This window comes from Scyliorhinus torazame, chromosome 17 (genome assembly GCF_047496885.1).
Source record: "Scyliorhinus torazame isolate Kashiwa2021f chromosome 17, sScyTor2.1, whole genome shotgun sequence".
In the NCBI taxonomy this organism is placed as follows: Eukaryota; Metazoa; Chordata; class Chondrichthyes; order Carcharhiniformes; family Scyliorhinidae; genus Scyliorhinus; species Scyliorhinus torazame.
In genome coordinates, this window is record NC_092723.1 from 180080711 (window position 1) to 180101328 (window position 20618).

Genomic DNA, 20618 nt, shown 5'->3' on the forward strand with positions numbered 1-20618 from the left:
CCTATGAAGGAATAAATTAAATAATTAAATAATTACAAACAGGTAGAAAGACTGTAAAAAGAAGGTACTTACTGCAGACAAGTGCCAAGATCATTCGGAGTAGCTTATAAGGACACCTCATTCCTGCCCAATTCTGAAAGACAATTGGTAACATGCTGTAACATACTCAGCAATTGTTAGTCTCCTGTCACACTGTATGTCTCAGTCTTGACTCAATGGTAACACACTCACCTTTAAGTGTTCCTCAGCACATATTGGCTGCCACACCCGACTATAAAAAACGCGACTGCACTTCAAAGTTAATGAACTGGCTGCAAAGCACTTTGTGAAGAGCCACGGAGATGAAAGGCCAGATGTGGAATAAGATCGTTTTCACACACTGCAGCGCTTATGTATCAGACAGAATTATTTGGGTGGTCCGTGTTTCCATGATGTAACAAACACCAGTGGCTGCCGTTTTGAGGTGCCGTTGATACCTGAAAGCTATGGCGGGGTTTGCGACAGGAGAAATACTGAGGACTCCAGCGCTCAATAACATTATGGAATAAATTGGACAGCAACATTCCCCATATGTGCAGTTAAACTCAGAGATCTAGAAACTGCTATAAGAGTTACCCCACTCCTCCATCGAATATGTTTCAACAGTCCTCACTGATAGACTAGGCATTGAAACAACTGCAATGGCATAACGCTGAGATATTGATCCACTAGTTCCCAGATAATGGTGCATTCAGGAGTAAGTGAGTTTTTAAAATGGTGTGGTCACAACTTCTCCAGTCCTGAAAATTTCATTTTAAAGTGTGGATTTTCCATTCCTCAGAAGGCTTTTAGTGTAGAAGACTTTAAAAAAAAAAGTTTTAAAAACTTTTTTGTTCATCTCTTTTATCTCTCTCTCTCTCTCCTAATCCTATTTGTCTTTTCCAATCTTTATTTCAATCCTGTGCACGAGCTAAGTCTAATTCATACTGGCTGATTTATCCCCAGTTTCAAATCTGCAAGTCAGTGAGAGTTCCTGGTTGAAGAGCCATGTGCTTGCGTATGCCACACATCCCCTGTAGAGGACAGCAAGGGGTGCGAACGCTGTTGACAATGGCAGGACCAGGAGATCCCCCACCCTGGCGAGCCACCCTCCACCGCTGCAGAACACACCGGGGAGGAGAAGGAAAGTTCTGCCCTCTGCCAACATTCTCATATTGAAGTGCAAATCCAACAGCAACCTCCACATGTGAAATTAAATGCAGAAATCAAGACGTTGCTTTCGGATGGAACACGATCCTCCACAAATAATAATAATCTATATTGTCACAAGCAGGCTTGCATTAACACTGCAATGAAGTTACTGTGAAAAGCCCCCAGTCGCCACATTCTGGCGCTTGTTCGGGTACACAGAGGGAGAATTCAGAATGTCCAATTCACCTAACAGCACGTCTTTCGGGACTTGTGGGAGGAAACCGGAGCGCCCGGAGGAAACCCACGCAGGCTCAGGGAGAACGTGCAGACTCCGCACAGACTGTGACCCAAGACCGGGAATCGAACCTTGGACCCTGGCACTGTGAAGCAACAGTGCTAACCACTGTGCTACCGTGCTGCCCCTTCATAAGGGGCAGCTTTGCACAATTAGAGGACCTGGAGGAAGAATATGAGCTGCCCAGGGGGAATGATTTTGGCTACTTGCAGGTCCGGGATTTCATGAGGAGGGAGGTGCAGTCCTTTCCTGGGTTTCCGTCCTTGCACCTGCAAGATAAGATGCAGTCGAGGGGGGGGGATAGGGGAGGGGATGGTGTCTGAGGTCTACAAGGAGCTGATGGGTTGGGAGGGGGTTCTGGTGGGGGACATTAAACGGAAGTGGGAGGAGGAGCTGGGGGGGGGGGTGGAGGCCGGGACATGAGAGGAGGCTCTGCGGAGGGTGAATGCGTCCTCGTCGTGTGCAAGGCTCAGTCTATTCAGTTTAAAGGAGTCCACAGGGAGCATATGATGGCGGCGAGGATGAGTAGGTTGTTTGAGGGGGTGGAGGATAGGAGTGGGCGGTGCATGGGGAGGCCCACGAACCATGTCCACGTGTTTTGGGCATGTCCGAAGCTGAATGGGTTCTGGCAGTGGTTTGCGGACGTAATGCCCGAGGGGTTGGGGGTAAAGGTAGCCCTGAGTCCAGAGGTAGCGATATTCTAGGTGTCGGAAGACCCGAGTGTCCAGGGAACGAGAGAGGCCGCTGTCTTGGCCTTTGCCTCCCTGACAGCCCGGAGACGGATTTTGCTCGGGGGCGAGACTCGGAGCCGCCGAAAGCGGGGAGGTGGGTGAGCGGCCTGGAGGAATTCCTGAGGTCGGAGACTGTCATGTTCGTCCTGAGGCGGTCGGTCGATGGGTTCGCCTGGTGGTGGAAGCCGTTCATTGACTTCTTTAAGGAGGATTAAGGTGTCAGCAAAGGGGGGGGGGGGGGGAGGTGGGGGGGGGGGGGTGATGTGACCATCAATTCACACGAGACGATTAGTAGAAGTGAACAGTGGTTTTAAAAAGCTAGATCTGTGCCTGCCTGCGACTGCTCTGTACTGAGTGCCGCCGACAGGCTGCAGGTTTATATACCACCCCCGAGAGGGCGGAGCCACAGGCGGAGCCCACAAGGGCATCAACATAAAACAATACAATACAGTGGTGAATTGTAGCAGCAATACGTTCACCACATTCACCCCCTGTTAAAAAATTGAAGTCCAGCGGGGGTGAAGTGGGCTCACAGATTGAGTCTGTCCGGCGCCTTGATCGTTCTCTGCGATCGCCTCAGCTCCGGCTTCGCTGCGGGCACGGGTGTTGGGCTCGTTGACTCCGGGAGCGTGTCGTCTGGAGCTTCATCACGGTGGGTCGGCGATGGGGGGAGGGAGGTGTAGGCAGTTTTACCGTCTCTTCTAGGTCGAGGGCGCCCTTTTCGAGCAGGCGCTGTCTGACATAGTTGGACCGGACTCCAGCCACATAGGTGTCCCGGCTGACGAGTTCCACATGCTGCGAGGCCGTGACATCCTTGTAGTTGCAGTTTCGAGCGAGTACCCTCAGGTCGCATAGATATTCCTCCAGCGATTCCTCGGGGCGTTGATGACGTGTGGTGAGGCGATGCTGCACGAACACTTAGTTCACCAGCCTCACGTAATGTCTTTTCAGGACCGCAACAGCGTCTGCGTACGTGGTCGCGTCTTCGATTAGTACAGAGATTCTGTGGCTCACCCGGGCGTGGAGGAGACGTAGCTTCTGTGCCTCGGTGACGGCGGGCGAGGAGGAGGCGGTGAGGTAAGCGTCAAAGCAGCAGGGCCAGTGTGAAAAGATTCCTTTGGCTTCAGCTGCCTGTGGGTCGAGTTCCAGTCGATCAGGTTTGAGGGCGGCTTCCATTGTGATATCTTAGCTGATTAAATTGATGCGACCATCAATTCGCACAAGGCGATTAGTAGAAGTGAACCGTGGTTTTAATAAGCTAGATCTGTGCCTGCCTGCGACTGATCTGTGTTGAGTGCCGCGTACAGGCTGCAGATCTATATACCACCCCCGAGGGGGCGGAGCCACAGGTGGAGCCCACAAGGGCATCAACCTAATGCAATACAATACAGTGGTGAATTGTAGCAGCAATAGGTTCACCACAAGGGGGCTAAAATGGGGAAGGGAATGGGTGTTGGTTATTTATTACATTATATAATTTCACTTCTGCTTTCATTTGTTCTGTTTGTTGTTTGTTTATGCAATTGCCTGAATAAAATATTTTTATAAGAATGGAAAATAGTAGTGAGAGAACTGCATTGGTGTTGAAGGGGAGAGCTTTATAGTTATAGGGTGGAATCTCTGCCGCCAGTATCGGGACTTCCGATCTGGCAGAGAATCGAGCGTCGGGCTAAGAAATGTTGTTATATTAGTACATAACAGGGAGACTCGACATTGAAATACATGAAACAGCATGAAGCTACTTGCATATGCCACAGCTCCCTTGTACTTACATGATAGATAGCCACTAAACTTGCCAAACATTTAAGACTTGCCCATTCAAGTGTAAAAGGTTTTTCAACAGCATGATAAGTCTTTATTGCTGCCAGCTTGTCTGGCGATAAAAATCTACTTTTACAGGTGTGGAATCTCATGCCTTCCAAAACCTTTTATTTACTTTTTCTTTCTGTCAATACTTACTTTTCCCCCTCTCTATTTATATTGCTTTGCGGACATGATTTGACAATGAATTAAATATTCTAATTTACACTTCCTGGTTCAGACTCAGCAAGGATTTTCCAATCTGATTGGTTAAGGAAACAAGCAATGCTTGCCCTGCTCTTGCGCACTCCTGTCACACGCCCCCCCCAGACCTCCTGTTGAGGACATTGCGTGTTTTGGATTTCTAAACACCACTAGTTCCAATGCAAAAACCCATTGAAAATCTTTAAGTAAGTATAAATGTAATGAAGGACTGGTGTCATTCTGATCACAAGATCGGGGCCAGAGGGAAGTCCCAGATTTAGCAATCAGCAGCAACAGAATGGCACGTGCCATCCGCTTCACTGATATCTGACCACAACGTGCTTGTGGGCCTTTGAGCATAGACTTGTTATCATTGGGTGTCTGATTAGCTCACTGCCCTCTATGGGGCATCTGTGGCATATGCAAGCAACTTCACGATGTTTCATGTATTTCAATGGTGAGTCGCGCTGTTATAAACTGATATAGCAACGTTTCTGGAGGAGCATGAATCCATCAGACAGCAACTTTCGGATTTCTGCATTTAATGGCACAAAGTGGCCACCAGAGTTTGCTGTCGGATTTGCACATTAATATTGGATTGGATTTGTTTATTGTCACGTGTACCGAGGTACAGTGAAAAGTATTTTTCTGCGAGCAGCTTAACAGTTAAGTACATGGGAAGAAAAGGGAAGAAAAGAAAATACATAGTAGGGCAACACAAAGCTATACAATGTAACACTATACGATAGTGACATTTAAGGGGCATCTTGACAAATACATGAATAGGATGGGAATAGAGGGATACGGACCCAGGAAGTGTAGAAGATTGTAGTTTAGTCGGGCAGCATGGTCGGCACGGGCTTGGAGGGCCGAAGGGCCTGTTCCTGTGCTGTACATTTCTTTGTTCTTTGTTCTTTGTAACTACATAAGCACCGGCATCGGCTGAAGCATACAGGGTGTAGTGTTTATGAGGTCAGTCCATAAGAGGGTCATTTAGGAGTCTGGTAACAGCGGGGAAGAAGCTGTTTTTGAGTCTGTTCGTGCGTGTTCTCAGACTTCTGTATCTCCTGCCCGATAATCTCAGAGAATGTTGCTAGCCTCACCATTCTTTCAACCACAAATTCTTGATTTGTGCGGTATGTCAGAATGAATATCACTGAGCACTTATGGTAACAAATGATAATACACTGTTACTTACAAGCTTCCAATTCAATTTCAATTTGAATCAATTTCCCTTCCCCACTGTCTATCCAGCCCCAAATACATAGAATCATACAGTATAGAAGAGGCCCTTTGGCCGATCAAACCTCCAGCAGTAAAAGAAAATCCGAATCTACTCTACACTAATCCCACTTCCCAGCACATGGCCCAATGCCTTGAATGTAATGTCGTTTCAAGAGCTCATACAAGTATTTTTTAAAGAGCTTCAACTAACCTCCCAGGCGGCGCACTCCAGACTCCCATCACCGTCTGGGTGAAATATGTTTTCCTCTAATCCTCTCTCTGAGCCTTTCACCTTAAAATTGTGCCCCCTTGTTACTGACCCTTGAACTAAGGGGAACAGTTGTTTCCTATCCACCCTGTCCATGCCCCTCATTTTATCCTCAATTCACAGATAGCTTGTTTCACAATTCGGTAGCACTTGGCACTGCCACCTGTGTTCAAGTCAAACCACACTAATAAGATGGAAGCTCCATTTCCGATCCACACGATGCGTGGCCTGGAAGTTCTCTTTGCTGAAAAGCCAATTGGCATCTTTCAAACTGTGGATTCCACCAGTTGATGTGCACACGTTTGTAGAAAAAAGTTATTAACATCTACAATAGAATCTATGATTAAAAGATTTAATGACAGCAAGCGGGAGGACCAGCGAACCACATCCACATGTTTTGGGCATGCCCTAAGCTTAGTGGGTACTGGGAGGGATTTGCGGATGTCATGTCCCGGGTGCTGAGAACAAGGGTGGTGATGAGTCCAGAGGTGGCAATTTTCGGGGTTTCGGAGGACCCGGGAGTCCAGGGGGAGAAAGAGGCCGATGTTCTGGCCTTTGCTTCCCTGATAGCCCGGCGGCGAATACTGCTGGCATGGAGGGACTCAAAACACCCAAAGACCGGACTATGGCTTTCGGACATGTCAAGTTTTCTGGGTATGGAAAAAAAATCAAGTTCACCTTGAGGGGATCTGTACTGGGGTTCGCCCGAAGGTGGCAACCATTCATCAACTTCTTCACGGGAGAGTGAGTGTCAGCAGGAGGGGGGAGGGGTTAGAGTAGAGTAGGAGGGATAAATAGGCGGGTAATGTCTATGGGAGAGGAGCGGGTATGTGCATTATGGTTTGGTTGAAGTGTTGGTTTCCCGTTGATGTTTGCATATTTCTGTAATCTGTAACTGTTTACAATGCCAAAAAATACCTCAATAAAGTTGTTTGATTAAAAAAAAAGATTTCATGACAGCGCAACGTTAAAATATTGAGTAGGATGTTCCTGCCCTAGTATTGTGGTTGTAAAGTCACCGGCATATAAAACATTAAGAGAGCAGTTTCTCCCCGACCCTGGCAGGGGCTGGTTTAGCACACTGGGCTAAATCGCTGGCTTTGAAAGCAGACCAAGGCAGGCCAGCAGCACGGTTCAATTCCCGTACCAGCCTCCCCGAACAGGCGCCGGAATGTGGCGACTAGGGGCTTTTCACAGTAACTTCCTTTGAAGCCTACTCGTGACAATAAGCAATTTTCATTTCAGGTAATTGATTGACATGCTGGTTTGGGACTATTAAGACGCTGGATTTAGAGTGCGACGATTCACTAGGCAAAAGATTGGGGAGTTTGACGATATTAATTTTAAAATGACTGAAGATAAATAAATTTGTTATTAAACGTTTTAGACAGAAAATGGTGACCAGTCATGGATCTTCTGCTTGTTTAGCATTAATCATAGCCTTTTCCTGCTTTATGTACACACCTAGATGGATTAAGAGTTTGTATCCTGACGCTCCGCAGCGTAACCTCCTGGCCTACCCCTTGCAAAATCACCTTTTGTGGGCAGAACCTTTGATGTCACAAAACTAGTTGTCAAAATATCAATTCCATCAAAGAAGATGCAAGGATAGAGGGATACGGACCCAGGAAGTGTAGAAGATTGTAGTTTAGTCGGGCAGCATGGTCGGCACGGGCTTGGAGGGCCGAAGGGCCTGTTCCTGTGCTGTACCTTTCTTTGTTCTTTGTTCTTTGATAATTTTTTTTTCATATTTATCAGCCCAGGCAACAGTGAAAGAAGACAGCAATGTTAAACAGCAGTTGAATTTAATTATTCTGAATGCAACGTAGCAGTGGAGCTATTTATGGAACTTTAAGGTTGCACCATGTGCCTGGATCCTGGTGCTGCCGTTGGTTGAGTTCTTGCCTAATTGCAACTCACCAAATCCAATACCGGGCACCCACTCACTCGTTGGCATTCAGAACAAAGGCCGGTTCCAGCTTCAGCCACCAGATGGCACCAACAGGCTAGAGTGCTGCCACTTACATCAGGTCCAATCGTTAGGAGCTGCATCTGATCTGAAACTGTTATATGTGCAACCCGAAGGTGGGGCCAGACAATGGGGTGGCCCCTGCTACCAGGTATTGTGCCTTCCCCTGCAACAAACACTCCTTCTCACTTCCTTCTTTTCTCTCTGGATACTGTCCTTATATTAATTGTGCAAGTTCTTGAATAGTTTTATTTTCGTATTTCAGTGTGAGCAGCTCACTGAGACTCTGGCCCTCGAAAAGGTTTCTTTGGTCGAACCGATCATTCGTTAACTTCCTCCTCGCTCTTCTGAAGTTTGCAACTTACATTTGCAGCGTCTAAAGTCTTCTATCTTCAGATTGCAGACGACTGCATGACAGTGCGAAAAGTCCGCTGGGATTGGTGAGTCTTGACTGGCACATTCAGTAATAGTCAACCTCCAGCAATCGATGGGACGGCACCCCAGGAGGGGGACATTGCAGCGTTCAGCGAATGACCCAAAATTGCTGTTTTTGCAATGTGCGCCGGGCTGGGACTAACGGGTGCATTGGTCGGGATTTATGTGCAACGACACAGGTTCATGTGGCAGGTGAATCATTTACGGAGCTGCCGGACATACCGAACGCGTGGAAAGCAGGCGCTCTGCAAACAGCACACATTCCCTCAATCAAATTATCAACTGCTGTCTGCCATGGCGGATGTGCAACTTACCCAGTTTACAGACACTACAGAAATTAACGACAAGCTTTGCACCACTGGGAACAAATTAGCATTACCTGTGACTGGGGAGGTGCTCTGCCTGTATGTACAGCAACTGGGACAAAGATAAAAAGAAACACATCTTGCCAGTCAGGCTGAATTATTGGATTTGTTCTCGTTACATGGGCCGTTTCCCTGGCTGACTGGGCAATTTCAATAATGTGTCACTCACACACTGTGATGTTGAAAATAATATGAATGTGCAGTAGTGGGACCACTCAAACCATCATTAAATGGCTAAATTAAACATTTGGAAACACAACGTTTCATGAAATTCACAAACGTAGGGAGGTGATCAAAGAACAAAGAACAAAGAAATGTACAGCACAGGAACAGGCCCTTCGGCCCTCCAAGCCCGTGCCGACCATGCTGCCCGACTAAACTACAATCTTCTACACTTCCTGGGTCCGTATCCCTCTATTCCCATCCTATTCATGTATTTGTCAAGATGCCCCTTAAATGTCACTGTCGTCCCTGCTTCCACCACCTCCTCTGGCAGCGAGTTCCAGGCACCCACTACCGTCTGCGTAAAAAAAACCTGCTCCATACATCTCCTCTAAACCTTGCCCCTCTCACCTTAAACCTATGCCCCCTAGTAATTGACCCCTCTACCCCGGGGAAAAACCTCTGACTATCCACTCTGTCTATGCCCCTCATAATCTTGTAGACCTCTATCAGGTCGCCCCTCAACCTCCTTCGTTCCAGTGAGAACAAACCGAGTTTATTCAACCGCTCCTCATAGCTAATGCCCTCCATACCAGGCAACATTCTGGTAAATCTCTTCTGCACCCTCTCTAAAGCCTCCACATCCTTCTGGTAGTGTGGCGACCAGAATTGAACACTATACTCCAAATGTGGCCTAACTAAGGTTCCATACAGCTGCAACATGACTTGCCAATTCTTATACTCAATGCCCCGGCCAATGAAGGCAAGCATGCCGTATGCCTTCTTGACTACCTTCTCCACCTGTGTTGCCCCTTTCAGTGACCTGTGGACCTGTACTCCTAGATCTCTTTGACTTTCAATACTCTTGAGGGTTCTACCATTCGCTGTATATTCCCTAACTGCATTAGACCTTCCAAAGTCGCCCACATGGCTCTCGCCCTGCCATCTGCTTCTGCCTCACTCACGCCTGCCAAAATAAGAGGCCTTGTAGACGCTCTCAATTACTGTGCGACGTGAAATTCCAGTCGGCTGGATCCGGCCGGAATGGAATGGGAAGGGATTCCAGCTCTACTTTTTTACTGCTTGCCCGGTTTTCAATGTATGGCACAGAGAGGTGGATTTTAATTAATAGGAAAAGGAAACTTTACCTTCATTCCTGGTATGTAGTGCAAACTAATGGTTCCTCCCGCATCCCAATTACAGCTTGTTACCAGCAGGAATATGGAAATTCTTCTCTTGCCCGCGTACCTGGTCAGGAAATGGCGAAAGGAATGATGTGGATCCTAAAGAAGTTGGAAGATGTTCGTACTCCTGAATTTTGTAACTGGACAGATTTGTTTCTTCACTCATCCCACCTGCCTAGACTGCTCCTGGCCCACCTGCTCCTGGCCCACCTGCTCCTGGCCCACCTGCTCCTGGCCCACCTGCTCCTGGCCCACCTGCTCCTGGCCCACGACAGTGACACTCAACAATTGCTGATGCTGTCCTGCCTGCCAGAGGTTAGGGACTCGCTGTGGGGTTGGGATCTCGCTGTGGAGGGTAGTAAGCCCTCTCTACAAGGCACCACACGTGACTCAGGGTTTGTTCTACTTTGTCAGAAGAAACACACGCCTCTGTCCAACATGCCCATTACCCTCAGAGTAGCTCAATATTCGGTATAGCTGCTTTCAGAGACACAAATTATACTATTACCATGACAACATTGGCCAAATGTGCAGAACAGAGTGCGTAGACACCACCGGAGGCTCCAACCAAGGGTGCTCTCATGTCCGTCACAGACACAGTCAAGGAGCCTGCAACACAAAAACAGAATTGTACGCAAGCTATTAGATTCATGGAACATTCCTGTGACAGTCTAATCAGTGATGAAGCATTTCCATCATACCAGGGAGAGCAGAAAGCAGCCATCCTTCACCGAAAAGTGAAGTTCCTGGAACAATTCAGTCTGAATCAGGAGCCAGCTTCAGTAATAATAATAATATTTATTATTGTGACAAGTTTACATTAACACTGCAATGAAGTTACTGTGAAAAGCCCCTAGTCGCCACATTCCGGCGCCTGTTCGGGTACACCGAGGGAGAATTCAGAATGTCCAATTCACCTAACAGCATGTCTTTCAGGACTGGTGGGAGGAAACCGGAGCCCCCGGAGGAAACCCACGCAGACACGGGGAGAACGTGCAGACTCCACACAGACAGTGACCCAAGCTGTGAATCGAACCTGGGACCCTGGCGCTGTGAAGCAACAGTGCTAACCACTGTGCTACCGTGCTGCCCTAGTATCCTCATCACCTACAGATTTAAGATGGTGACATTTCCAACTTGCAACATTATCTCCTGACTTCTGAGTCACTTCTTACACTAAGTAAGCATAGAATTCTTATCTGGGTAACTGCCCCCATCTTTGCCCACATCTCACCGGTCTTTTTCCCTCACACCTTATAATTAAGTGGCTGGAAAAAAGCTTTTGCATGTCATTACAGTGCCCTACACTGGGCTATGTACAGGGTTTTTTGTTTTGAACTATTTACAGTATTCGTAAGAGGGAAAAGGAAAAAAAACATTCTCGTTAAAGTCCACAACATTCTAGTGTTACACCGATGCCACGAGTCGGGCGGGCGGTCTGGTCGTCCTTGTCGATCGCCTCAGCCCCGGTGGTGGTGGTGCTTGTTCCAGTGTTGTTGCCTCCGGGAGCTTTATGGTTTCTGCTTCAGCTTCACTTCTGGTTGGACCTGGGAGGAGGACCGATCCTCCCGGGAAGGGGGCTGTCGCGGGGTGTGCCGGTGGCAGGGAGGGGGTGATAGGTGTCGAGGGGGTGTGTGTGTTGCCGGCGGGCGCCAGATCTCGCAGGGAGACCGTGTCCTGTCGGCCGTCGGGGTACTCCACGTAGGCGTACTGCGGGTTCGCGTGGAGGAGGTGAACCCTCTCGACCAACGGGTCCGACTTGTGCGCCCGCACATGTTTCCGGAGCAAGATGGGTCCTGGGGCCGCCAGCCAGGTCGGCAGCGACGTTCCAGAGGAGGACTTCCTGGGGAAGACAAGGAGGCGCTCATGGGGCGTTTGATTAGTGGTGGTACACAGCAGCGACCGGATGGAGTGGAGAGCGTCCGGGAGGACCTCCTGCCACCGTGAAACTGGGAGATCCCTGGACCGTAGGGCCAGTAGGACGGTCTTCCAGACCGTGCCGTTCTCCCTCTCTACTTGCCCGTTCCCCCGGGGGTTGTAGCTGGTCGTCCTGCTCGAGGCTATACCCTTGCTGAGCAGGAACTGGCGCAGCTCGTCACTCATGAAGGAGGACCCCCTGTCGCTATGGGCGTATGCGGGGCAACCGAACAGTGTGCATATGGTGCTTAAGGGCTTTAATGACTGTGGCCGCTGTCATGTCAGGGCAGGGGATGGCGAAGGGGAAACGGGAGTACTCGTCCACCACGTTCAGGAAGTATGTGTTGCGGTCGGTGGAGGGGAGGGGCCCTTTGAAATCCAGACTGAGGCGTTCAAAGGGACGGGAAGCCTTGATCAGGTGCGCACCATCCGGCCTGAAAAAGTGCGGTTTGCACTCTGCGCAGATGTGGCAGTTCCTTGTGACTGTACGGACCTCCTCCACGGAGTAGGGGAGGTTGCGGGACTTTATAAAATGGTAGAACCGAGTGACCCTCGGGTGGCAGAGGTCCTCGTGGAGGGTTTGGAGACGGTTAATTTGTGCGTTGGCACATGTGCCGCGGGATAGGGCATCAGACGGCTCGTTCAGCTTTCCGGGACGGTACAAGATCTCATAGTTGAAGGTGGAGAGCTCGATCCTCCACCTTAAGATCTTGTCATTTTTAATTTTGCCCCGCTGTGCATTATCGAACATGAAAGCTACCGACCGTTGGTCAGTGAGGAGAGTGAATCTCCTGCCGGCCAGGTAATGCCTCCAATGTCGCACAGCTTCCACTATGGCTTGGGCTTCCTTTTCCACTGAGGAGTGGCGGATTTCTGAGGCGTGGAGGGTTCGGGAGAAAAAGGCCACGGGTCTGCCCGCTTGGTTAAGGGTGGCCGCTAGAGCTACATCGGAGGCGTCGCTCTCGACCTGGAAGGGGAGGGACTCGTCGATGGCGCGCATCGTGGCCTTTGCGATATCCGCTTTGATGCGGCTGAAGGCCTGGCAAGCCTCTGTCGACAGAGGGAAGGTCGTGGTCTGTATTAGGGGGCGGGCCTTGTCTGCGTACTGGGGGACCCACTGGGCGTAATATGAAAAGAACCCCAGGCAGCGTTTTAGGGTTTTTGAGCAGTGAGGGAGGGGAAATTCCATGAGGGGGCGCATACGTTCGGGGTCGGGGCCTATTATCCCATTGCACACTACATATCCCAAGATGGCTAGCCGGTTTGTGCTAAAAACGCACTTGTCCTCGTTGTATGTGAGGTTCAAGGCTTTAGCGGTCTGGAGGAATTTTTGGAGATTGGCGTCGTGGTCATGCTGATCGTGGCCGCAGATGGTTACGTTGTCGAGATACGGGAACGTGGCCTGCAACCCGTGTTGATCAACCATTCGGTCCATCTCCCGTTGGAAGACTGAGACCCCGTTTGTGACGCCAAATGGGACCCGTAGGAAGTGGTATAATCGCCCGTCTGCCTCGAAGGCTGTGTACTTGCGGTCACTTGGGCGGATGGGGAGCTGATGGTAGGCGGACTTGAGGTCCACGGTGGAGAAGACCTTATATTGGGCAATCCGATTGACCATGTCGGATATGCGGGGGAGAGGGTACGCATCTAGCTGTGTGTACCTGTTGATGGTCTGGCTATAGTCTATGACCATCCTTTGCTTCTCCCCTGTCTTTACTACTACCACCTGTGCTCTCCAGGGACTATTGCTGGCCTGGATTATGCCTTCCTTCAGTAGCCGCTGGACTTCGGACCGAATAAATGTCCGGTCCTGGGCGCTGTACCGTCTGCTCCTAGTGGCGACGGGTTTGCAATCCGGGGTGAGGTTTGCAAACAAGGATGGGGGCTCAACCTTGAGGGTTGCGAGGCCGCAGATAGTGAGTGGGGGTATTGGGCCGCCGAATTGGAAAGTTAGGCTCTGCAGATTGCACTGGAAGTCTAATCCCAGTAATGTGGGCGCGCAGAGTTGGGGAAGGACGTAGAGCCTGTAGTTTTTAAACTCCCTCCCTTGCACCGTTAGGGTCACTATGCAGAAGCCTTTGATCTGTACGGAGTGGGATCCTGCAGCTAGGGAAATCTTTTGCGCACTGGGACGGATGGTCAAAAAACAGCGTCTTACCGTGTCGGGGTGGATGAAGCTTTCTGTGCTCCCGGAGTCGACCAGGCATGGAGTCTCGTGTCCGTTGATCAGCACCGTTGTTGTCGTCGTCTGGAGCGTCCGGGGCCGTGCTTGGTCCAGCATCATTGAGGCCAGACGTGGTCGTAGTGCTTCAGCGTCTTCCTCGAACCCCGTGGAGCCGTCGATGCTGGGGTCCATTGTTGCTGTCCAAGATGGCGGCGGGGGTGAACAAAATGGCCCCCCCCATGCATCGCACATGGCTGGGGGGTCACAAGATGGCGGCGGGGGTGGACAAAGTGGCCACCCCATGCGTCGCCAAGGGCTGGGGGGTCACAAGATGGCGGCGCCCCTCCTCCCCTCGTGGTGGCCGGGACCCAAAATGGCAGCGCCTGCGGGTCGCACATGGGGCGCTGGGGGGGTTGGGGAGCGTTTGGAACGCGCAGGACTCCTTCTTCTCCGGGGACAGCGGCGACCCCCCGGGACCGGCATACAGCCGCGAAATGGCCCTTTTTCCCGCAGCTCTTGCAAATCGCTGCGCGGGCCGGGCAGCGCTGCCGGGGGTGTTTCGCCTGGCCGCAGAAATAGCAGCGGGCTCCCCCGGGACGACTTGGCGTCTGAACCGCGCAAGCCTGTGGGGGGGGGGTTGTCGCGACGGGGGTCCACGGAGCCCAAGGGGCTGCCGCGCGGTCGGGGCCGTAGGCGCGGGCGTTTCGCGCGGCCACATCCAGTGAGGCTGCAAGGGCCCGTGCCTCTGGGAGTCCTAGCGACTCTTTTTCTAAAAGTCTTTGGCGGATTTGGGGAGAGTTCATACCAGCCACAAACGCATCGCGAATTATCATGTCCGTGTGTTCAATCGCGTTTACCGGCGGGCAGCTGCAGGCCCGTCCCAAAATTAGCAGCGCGGCGTAGAATTCGTCTAGCGATTCTCCGGGACTTTGCCGTCTCGTTGCGAGTTGGTAGCGTGCGTAGATCTGGTTCACTGGGCGAACATAGGTGCTCTTAAGTGCTGCGAACGCCGTCTGGAAATCCTCTGCGTCTTCTATGAGAGGGTAAATTTCCGGGCTTAACCTCGAATGCAGGACCTGTAGTTTCTGGTCTTCTGTGACCCGGCCGGGGGCCGTTCGGAGGTAGGCTTCGAAACAAGTCTGCCAGTGTTTAAAAACTGCTGCTGAGTTCACTGCGTGGGGGCTGATCCTCAGGCATTCTGGGACGATCCCGAGCTCCATAGTCCTTTGAGCACGCTTAATAAATTGTAGCGCACAAAGATTCCTGAGAGACGAATAGAGGTGAAGTCGATGAGGCTTTATTAAGCGTGACTCGTTCCCCGCAGTTTAGCAACAGACTGGAGCTGCGGGGAGAATTCCTGGTTCTTATACTCCGCCTTCAGGGCGGAGCTAGAGATTAACAGCCAACCAGGACCCGGGATCTGTCAGCCAATGACATCACGGCTTCACAGTCCCACATGACCCCTAATGCATACTACCACAAAGTGGCTTTCCCCCGCCCCATGAACTGGTTTACATTATCCCCCACTGCCTTATTTACCCTTCCCTCTCTTGCCTGTTCTTCCTCCCCCGATGCTACACCTGATTTGCTGGAGGCCAGTGAGAAACCTACATCGGCCCAGTGTAGGGTTTATGTCTGGTTCGCTGGTGGATATTATTGTCCTCGCTATTTGTGGCTGTTTGCAGTCCCCTACCGTTCTAATTTCGAGAATAGATCCCGCGGTTAATGTTGGATTTGAAGTCAGTGCCCCTCGCTGTGCATGATCTGTAATTCCCGATCAGTAAGTCTGTAACCAATAGGCGCTGTTCACTTTGTGAAGTAGTTCTTGACTATCCAAAAGTGCAAAATAAGTGATCACATTATTGCAGCACATTTGACGGGTGGCACGGGAGCACAGTGGTTAGCACTGTTGCTTCACAGCTCCAGGGACCCAGGTTCAATTCCCGGCTTGGGTCAGTGTCTGTGTGGAGTCTGCACGGTCTCCCCGTGTCTGCGTGGGTTTCCTCCGGGTGCTCCGGTTTCCTCCCGCAAGTCCCGAAAGACGTGCTTGTTAGGTGAATTGGACATTCTGAATTCTCCCTCCGTGTATCCGAACAGGCGCCGGAATGTGGCGACTAGGGGCTTTTCACAGGAACGTCTTTGCAGTGTTAATGTCAGCCTACTTGTGACAATAATAAAGATTATTATTATTACATCGCTCTCAATTTTTATTCCTATTGGCTGTCGCTCATTGTCAAGATCTGCCTGAATGACTTTGATTTACCCAAGCTGTGGTTAGTTATCCTTCTTAATCCAATATTTATGGCTCTTTGTGTCATTATCAGTTCCAACCATTCTGTCTTTTTGAAAGAATTAGATACCCTTTGAGCAGTTCACCTCAAATGGGTGTGAATCAATACAAGGCTCTGACACCATGACTGAACCCAACAGAATGTTTAAGACACATTTGGGAAATGCACTGTGGATATTTATTTTTCCTTCCTTACATCTAACAACGATGTGCCCCAGTTAATATCCAATAATTGTTCTCAAGCCTTCAGTGTTTAGCCCTCTAGTTACCAGATGTGCTTATTGCAAGTACAGAGTCAAAGAGGTCCCATTGTAAAATATCGGCCCAGTTACAATGATGCGAATATCATCGCTGTGTTTACTGGTCGATCACAGCCTGTTATTATTTGTGACTTCAATTACTGCTGAGATTTGTGAGCCAGTTGTGTTTGTTAGAGGTGCAGAAGCCAAGGCAGGCTCATGATGTAAAAAAAAATGTTAGAATGACCGTATGTATTATCGTCTATTGATTACATTAAAATACATCACAAGTGTTAGGAACACCGACCCTTGCCCTGGGGTATCTTGTGAAAAACAACGGTAACCTCCTGATGTGCGAGACAGCCCGCAGAGTGAAAAGGAGAATTCTCTTACAATGTTCCTGCTCTACACCAATTAATCCCCAAAAGATCGATAAATGTGTGGAGTTTCTATGAATGACAATGATGTTGCTTTGAGGATGTCCAGAGGCCAGTTTTCATGATGTAATTTTTTAAAAATGTAATGGGAGGAGAGAAAGGAATGTCTCAAGGATGAACCATTTTGGTCCCACGGAATCAAAGGTCTGATAAAGTTGGAAAGTTCTGTTGATTGGTTCTATATTGGAGAGCTCCAGGTATCAACATTCCCACTGCAATTCCTTAATCCAGAAGGAAGCGATTATGAGGAAAACAGAATAACATTGAGAGAATCACTCCAGGAAATGGCAAGGGAGTTAAATGGTTAACATTCAAGGAGAACTGGACCAGCCATATAAATACTGTGGAGACGAGAGCAGGTCAGAGGGTGGAAATCCTGCAGCGAGTAACTCACCTTGACTCCCCGAAGCCTGTCCACCATCTACAAGGCACAAGTCAGGAGTGTGAATACTCTCCACTTACCTGGATATGTGCAGCTCCAATGAGACTCAAGAAGCTCGACACTATGCAGGGCAATGCAGTCTGCTTAATCGGCATTACATCCACCACCTTCAACATGCACTCCCCCCACCATCGGTGCAAAGTGACAACAGTGTGCACCGTCTACAAGAGGTACTGGCAACAACCCACCAAGGTTCATCGACTGGCTGGACAAGGTCAAGGAGAGTTTCTCCCTTGAAATTCTCAGGAAGCAATCAAAGAAAGAAACAAACAGGGAATTTCCTTGTGGTTTGTCCTGTTCCACCACTTTAACTGGCAGCCCCCTTACTCTACTCCCTGTACTCACACGACTGCGTGGCAAGATTTGGTTCCAGCTCCATCTGCAGATTTGCTGACGATACGACCACAGTGGGTCGGATCTCAAATAATGATGAGTCAGAATACAGGAGGGAGATAGAGAACCTAGTGGAGTGGTGCAGCGACAACAATCTCTCCCTCAATGCCAGCAAAACTAAAGAGCTAGTAATTGACTTCAGGAAGCAAAGTACTGTACACACCCCTGTCAGCATCAACGGGGCCGAGGTGGAGATGGTTAGCTGTTTCAAATTTCTAGGGGTGCACATCTCCAAAAATCTGGTCCACCGACGTGACCACCAAGAAATCACAACAGCACCTATACTTCCTCAGGAAACTTAAGGAAATTCGGCATGTCCACATTAACCCTTACCAACCTTTACAGATGCACCATAGAAAGCATCCTATCGGGCTGCATCACAGCCTGGTATGGCAACTGCTCGGCCCAGGACCGCAAGAAACTTCAGAGAGTCGTGAACACCGCCCAGTCCATCACACAAACCTGCCTCCCATCCATTAACTCCATCTACACCTCCCGCTGCCTGGGGAAAGCGGGCAGCATAATCAAAGATCCCTCCCACCCGGCTTACTCACTCTTCCAACTTCTTCCATTGGGCAGGAGATACAGAAGTCTGAGAACACGCTCGAACAGACTCAAAAACAGCTTCTTCCCCACTGTTACCAGACTCCTAAATGACCCTCTTATGGACTGACTTCATTAACACTACACCCCTGTATGCTTCATCCGATGCCGGTGCTTATGTAGTTACATTGTATACCTTGTGTTGCCCTATTAAGTATTTTCTTTTATTCCCTTTTCTTCCCATGTACTTAATGATCTGTTGAGCTGCTCGCAGAAAAATACTTTTCACTGTACCTCGGTACACGTGACAATAAACAAACCCAATCCAATCCAGTGTGGCAGGCTGGGGGTGGGGGGCACTGTCGTGATGGATTTCCAGCAGACTGGCTAAAACTGAAGCTAGCCAGTGGCTGGTGCATCAAGAAGGTGGGTGGGTATGTTGGTGCAGTGTCACACGCTGAGACTGCAGGCTCTGGAGGCACGAAGATGCCACGGATACAAAGCACTTCCCTCCTAGTTTATCACCAGCAGTACCCAAGGGATCAATCATTAATTCTGGGAGATTCCCAGTTAATCAAGGAGGGTTGGCGATACTGTGATGTCCCCATTGGGCCTATAAATGCATGGGCTACAGAGACAAATTTGCCGCTGATAAACGGATAATGCTGCTGACTCTGTTACCTGGGCGGAATTTATTTGAAAATAAAAGATTGTGACTTTGTTTTTTTTAATCAACAGATTACTAACATGTAAATTACTATTCTATTCAGTGCCTATATTTTCTGATTTGCTTTTCAGGATGGTATTACTAATTTATTTTAAACAGTTAAGTATGATCATTGAAGCAGCAATTTCAGAAAATGAGTGAATTATTTGTGCATTGTGGTAGTATGTATTGGGGGTCATGTGGGACTGGAAGCCCTAATGTCATTGGCTGACAGATCCCGGGTCCTGGTTGGCCGTTGACCTCATGCTCCGCCCTGAAGGCGAAGTATAAGAAGCCGGTGCCTTCCCCCGCAGGCCAGTTTACTATCGGGCTGCTGGGGAACAGACACGCTTAATAAAGCCTCATCGACTTCACTCTATTCGTCTCACGGAGTCTTTGTGCGCCACATGCATATATACATATTTATGTATACATAATATTAATTCTTGAGATGTGGCATTTGTTGGCAATCCCTTATTTACCCTGACGGTGGGTTGTCCTTCTTGTTTGGCCATTTCACAGAGCAGCGAAGAGTCTTCCCAGGTTGACTGGAATCCCAGGTGGATCAGACCAGGGAGGTCGGGGCGCATCTCAGGCCCGAAAGGACATTGCTGAAGGAGCTGAGATTTTAAGGCAATCCAACAGGTTTGCTATCACTCTTACCGACACCAGCATTTTACCTTAATCTGAATTCAATCTTGGCGTGCCACAGTCAGATATGTGCTTTCTCTGGAGTTCATTTTGGTCGGACAAATTTGAATGCGGATTACAGGGTCAAAGGTAGGGTTCTGAGGAATGTGGAGGAACAGAGAGATCTTGGGGTTCATGTCCACAGATTTCTGAAGGTTGCCACTCAAGTGGATTAGAGCCATGAAGAAGGCTTGTAGTGTGTTAGCGTTTATTAACAGGGGGATTACGTTTAAGAGCCGTGGGGTTATGCTGCAACTATACAGGACCCTGGTGAGACCACATTTGGAGTATTGTGTGCAGTTCTGGTCACCTCACTATAGGAGGGATGTGGAAGCATTGGAAAGGCTGCAAAGGAGATTTACCAGGATGCTGCCTGGTTTGGAGGGTAGGTCTTTTGAGGAAAGGTTGAGGGAGCGAGGGCTTATCTCTTTGGAGCGGAGGAGGATGAGAGGCGACTTAATAGAGGTTTATAAGATGATGACGGGGATAGAGAGTGGCCATTCAGAGGCTATTTCCTCTGATGGATATATCTGTTACAAGGGGGCATATCTATAAGATTCGGGGTGGGAGATATAGGAGGGATGTCCGAGGTAGGTTCTTTACTCAGAGAGTGGTTAGGGTGTAGAACGGATTGCCTGCTGTGATAGTGGAGTCGGACACTTTAGGAACTTTCAAGCGGTTATTGGATAGGCACATGGAGCAAACCAGAATGACAGGGAGTGGGATAGCTTGATCTTGGTTTCGGACACTGCTCGGCACAACATCGAGGGCAGAAGGGCCTGTTCTGTGCTGTGCGGTTCTATGTTCTATGTTCAGACCTCTGGACTATTTGTCATGTCACACTGGACCTGAAGGGTAGCCTACCGCCCAAGCCAAGGAACTGAAAACTTACACTAGCCAGATACCAATCTGATAGAGAACCATTTACCTCTGTTTGCTGTAAAGATGGAAGGGTTAATTAATCAGTCCCAGTTAAGGGTCACTAAAGTT

At 49.4% G+C, this 20618-nt stretch overlaps 1 protein-coding gene and 1 long non-coding RNA gene across 5 annotated transcripts in view; one reads left to right on the top strand and one right to left on the bottom strand.

Moving 5' to 3' along the window:
* The window catches only part of rhbdl1 (rhomboid, veinlet-like 1 (Drosophila)), a 333009-nt gene that overhangs the window by 15791 nt on the left and 296600 nt on the right, over positions 1 to 20618 (bottom strand). For all 4 annotated transcript variants that reach the window (XM_072481756.1, XM_072481757.1, XM_072481755.1 and 1 more), the window contains 2 exons: positions 10316 to 10416; positions 73 to 133 (listed from right to left, as the gene is read on the bottom strand). In XM_072481756.1, coding sequence (XP_072337857.1) covers positions 73 to 133; positions 10316 to 10416 — 162 coding nt within the window. The remainder of the gene's footprint in view (positions 1 to 72; positions 134 to 10315; positions 10417 to 20618) is intronic.
* Positions 7613 to 8705, top strand: LOC140394465 (uncharacterized). Its single transcript, XR_011935886.1, has 2 exons — positions 7613 to 7812; positions 7927 to 8705. It is a non-coding gene; the product is annotated as an uncharacterized lncRNA (long non-coding RNA).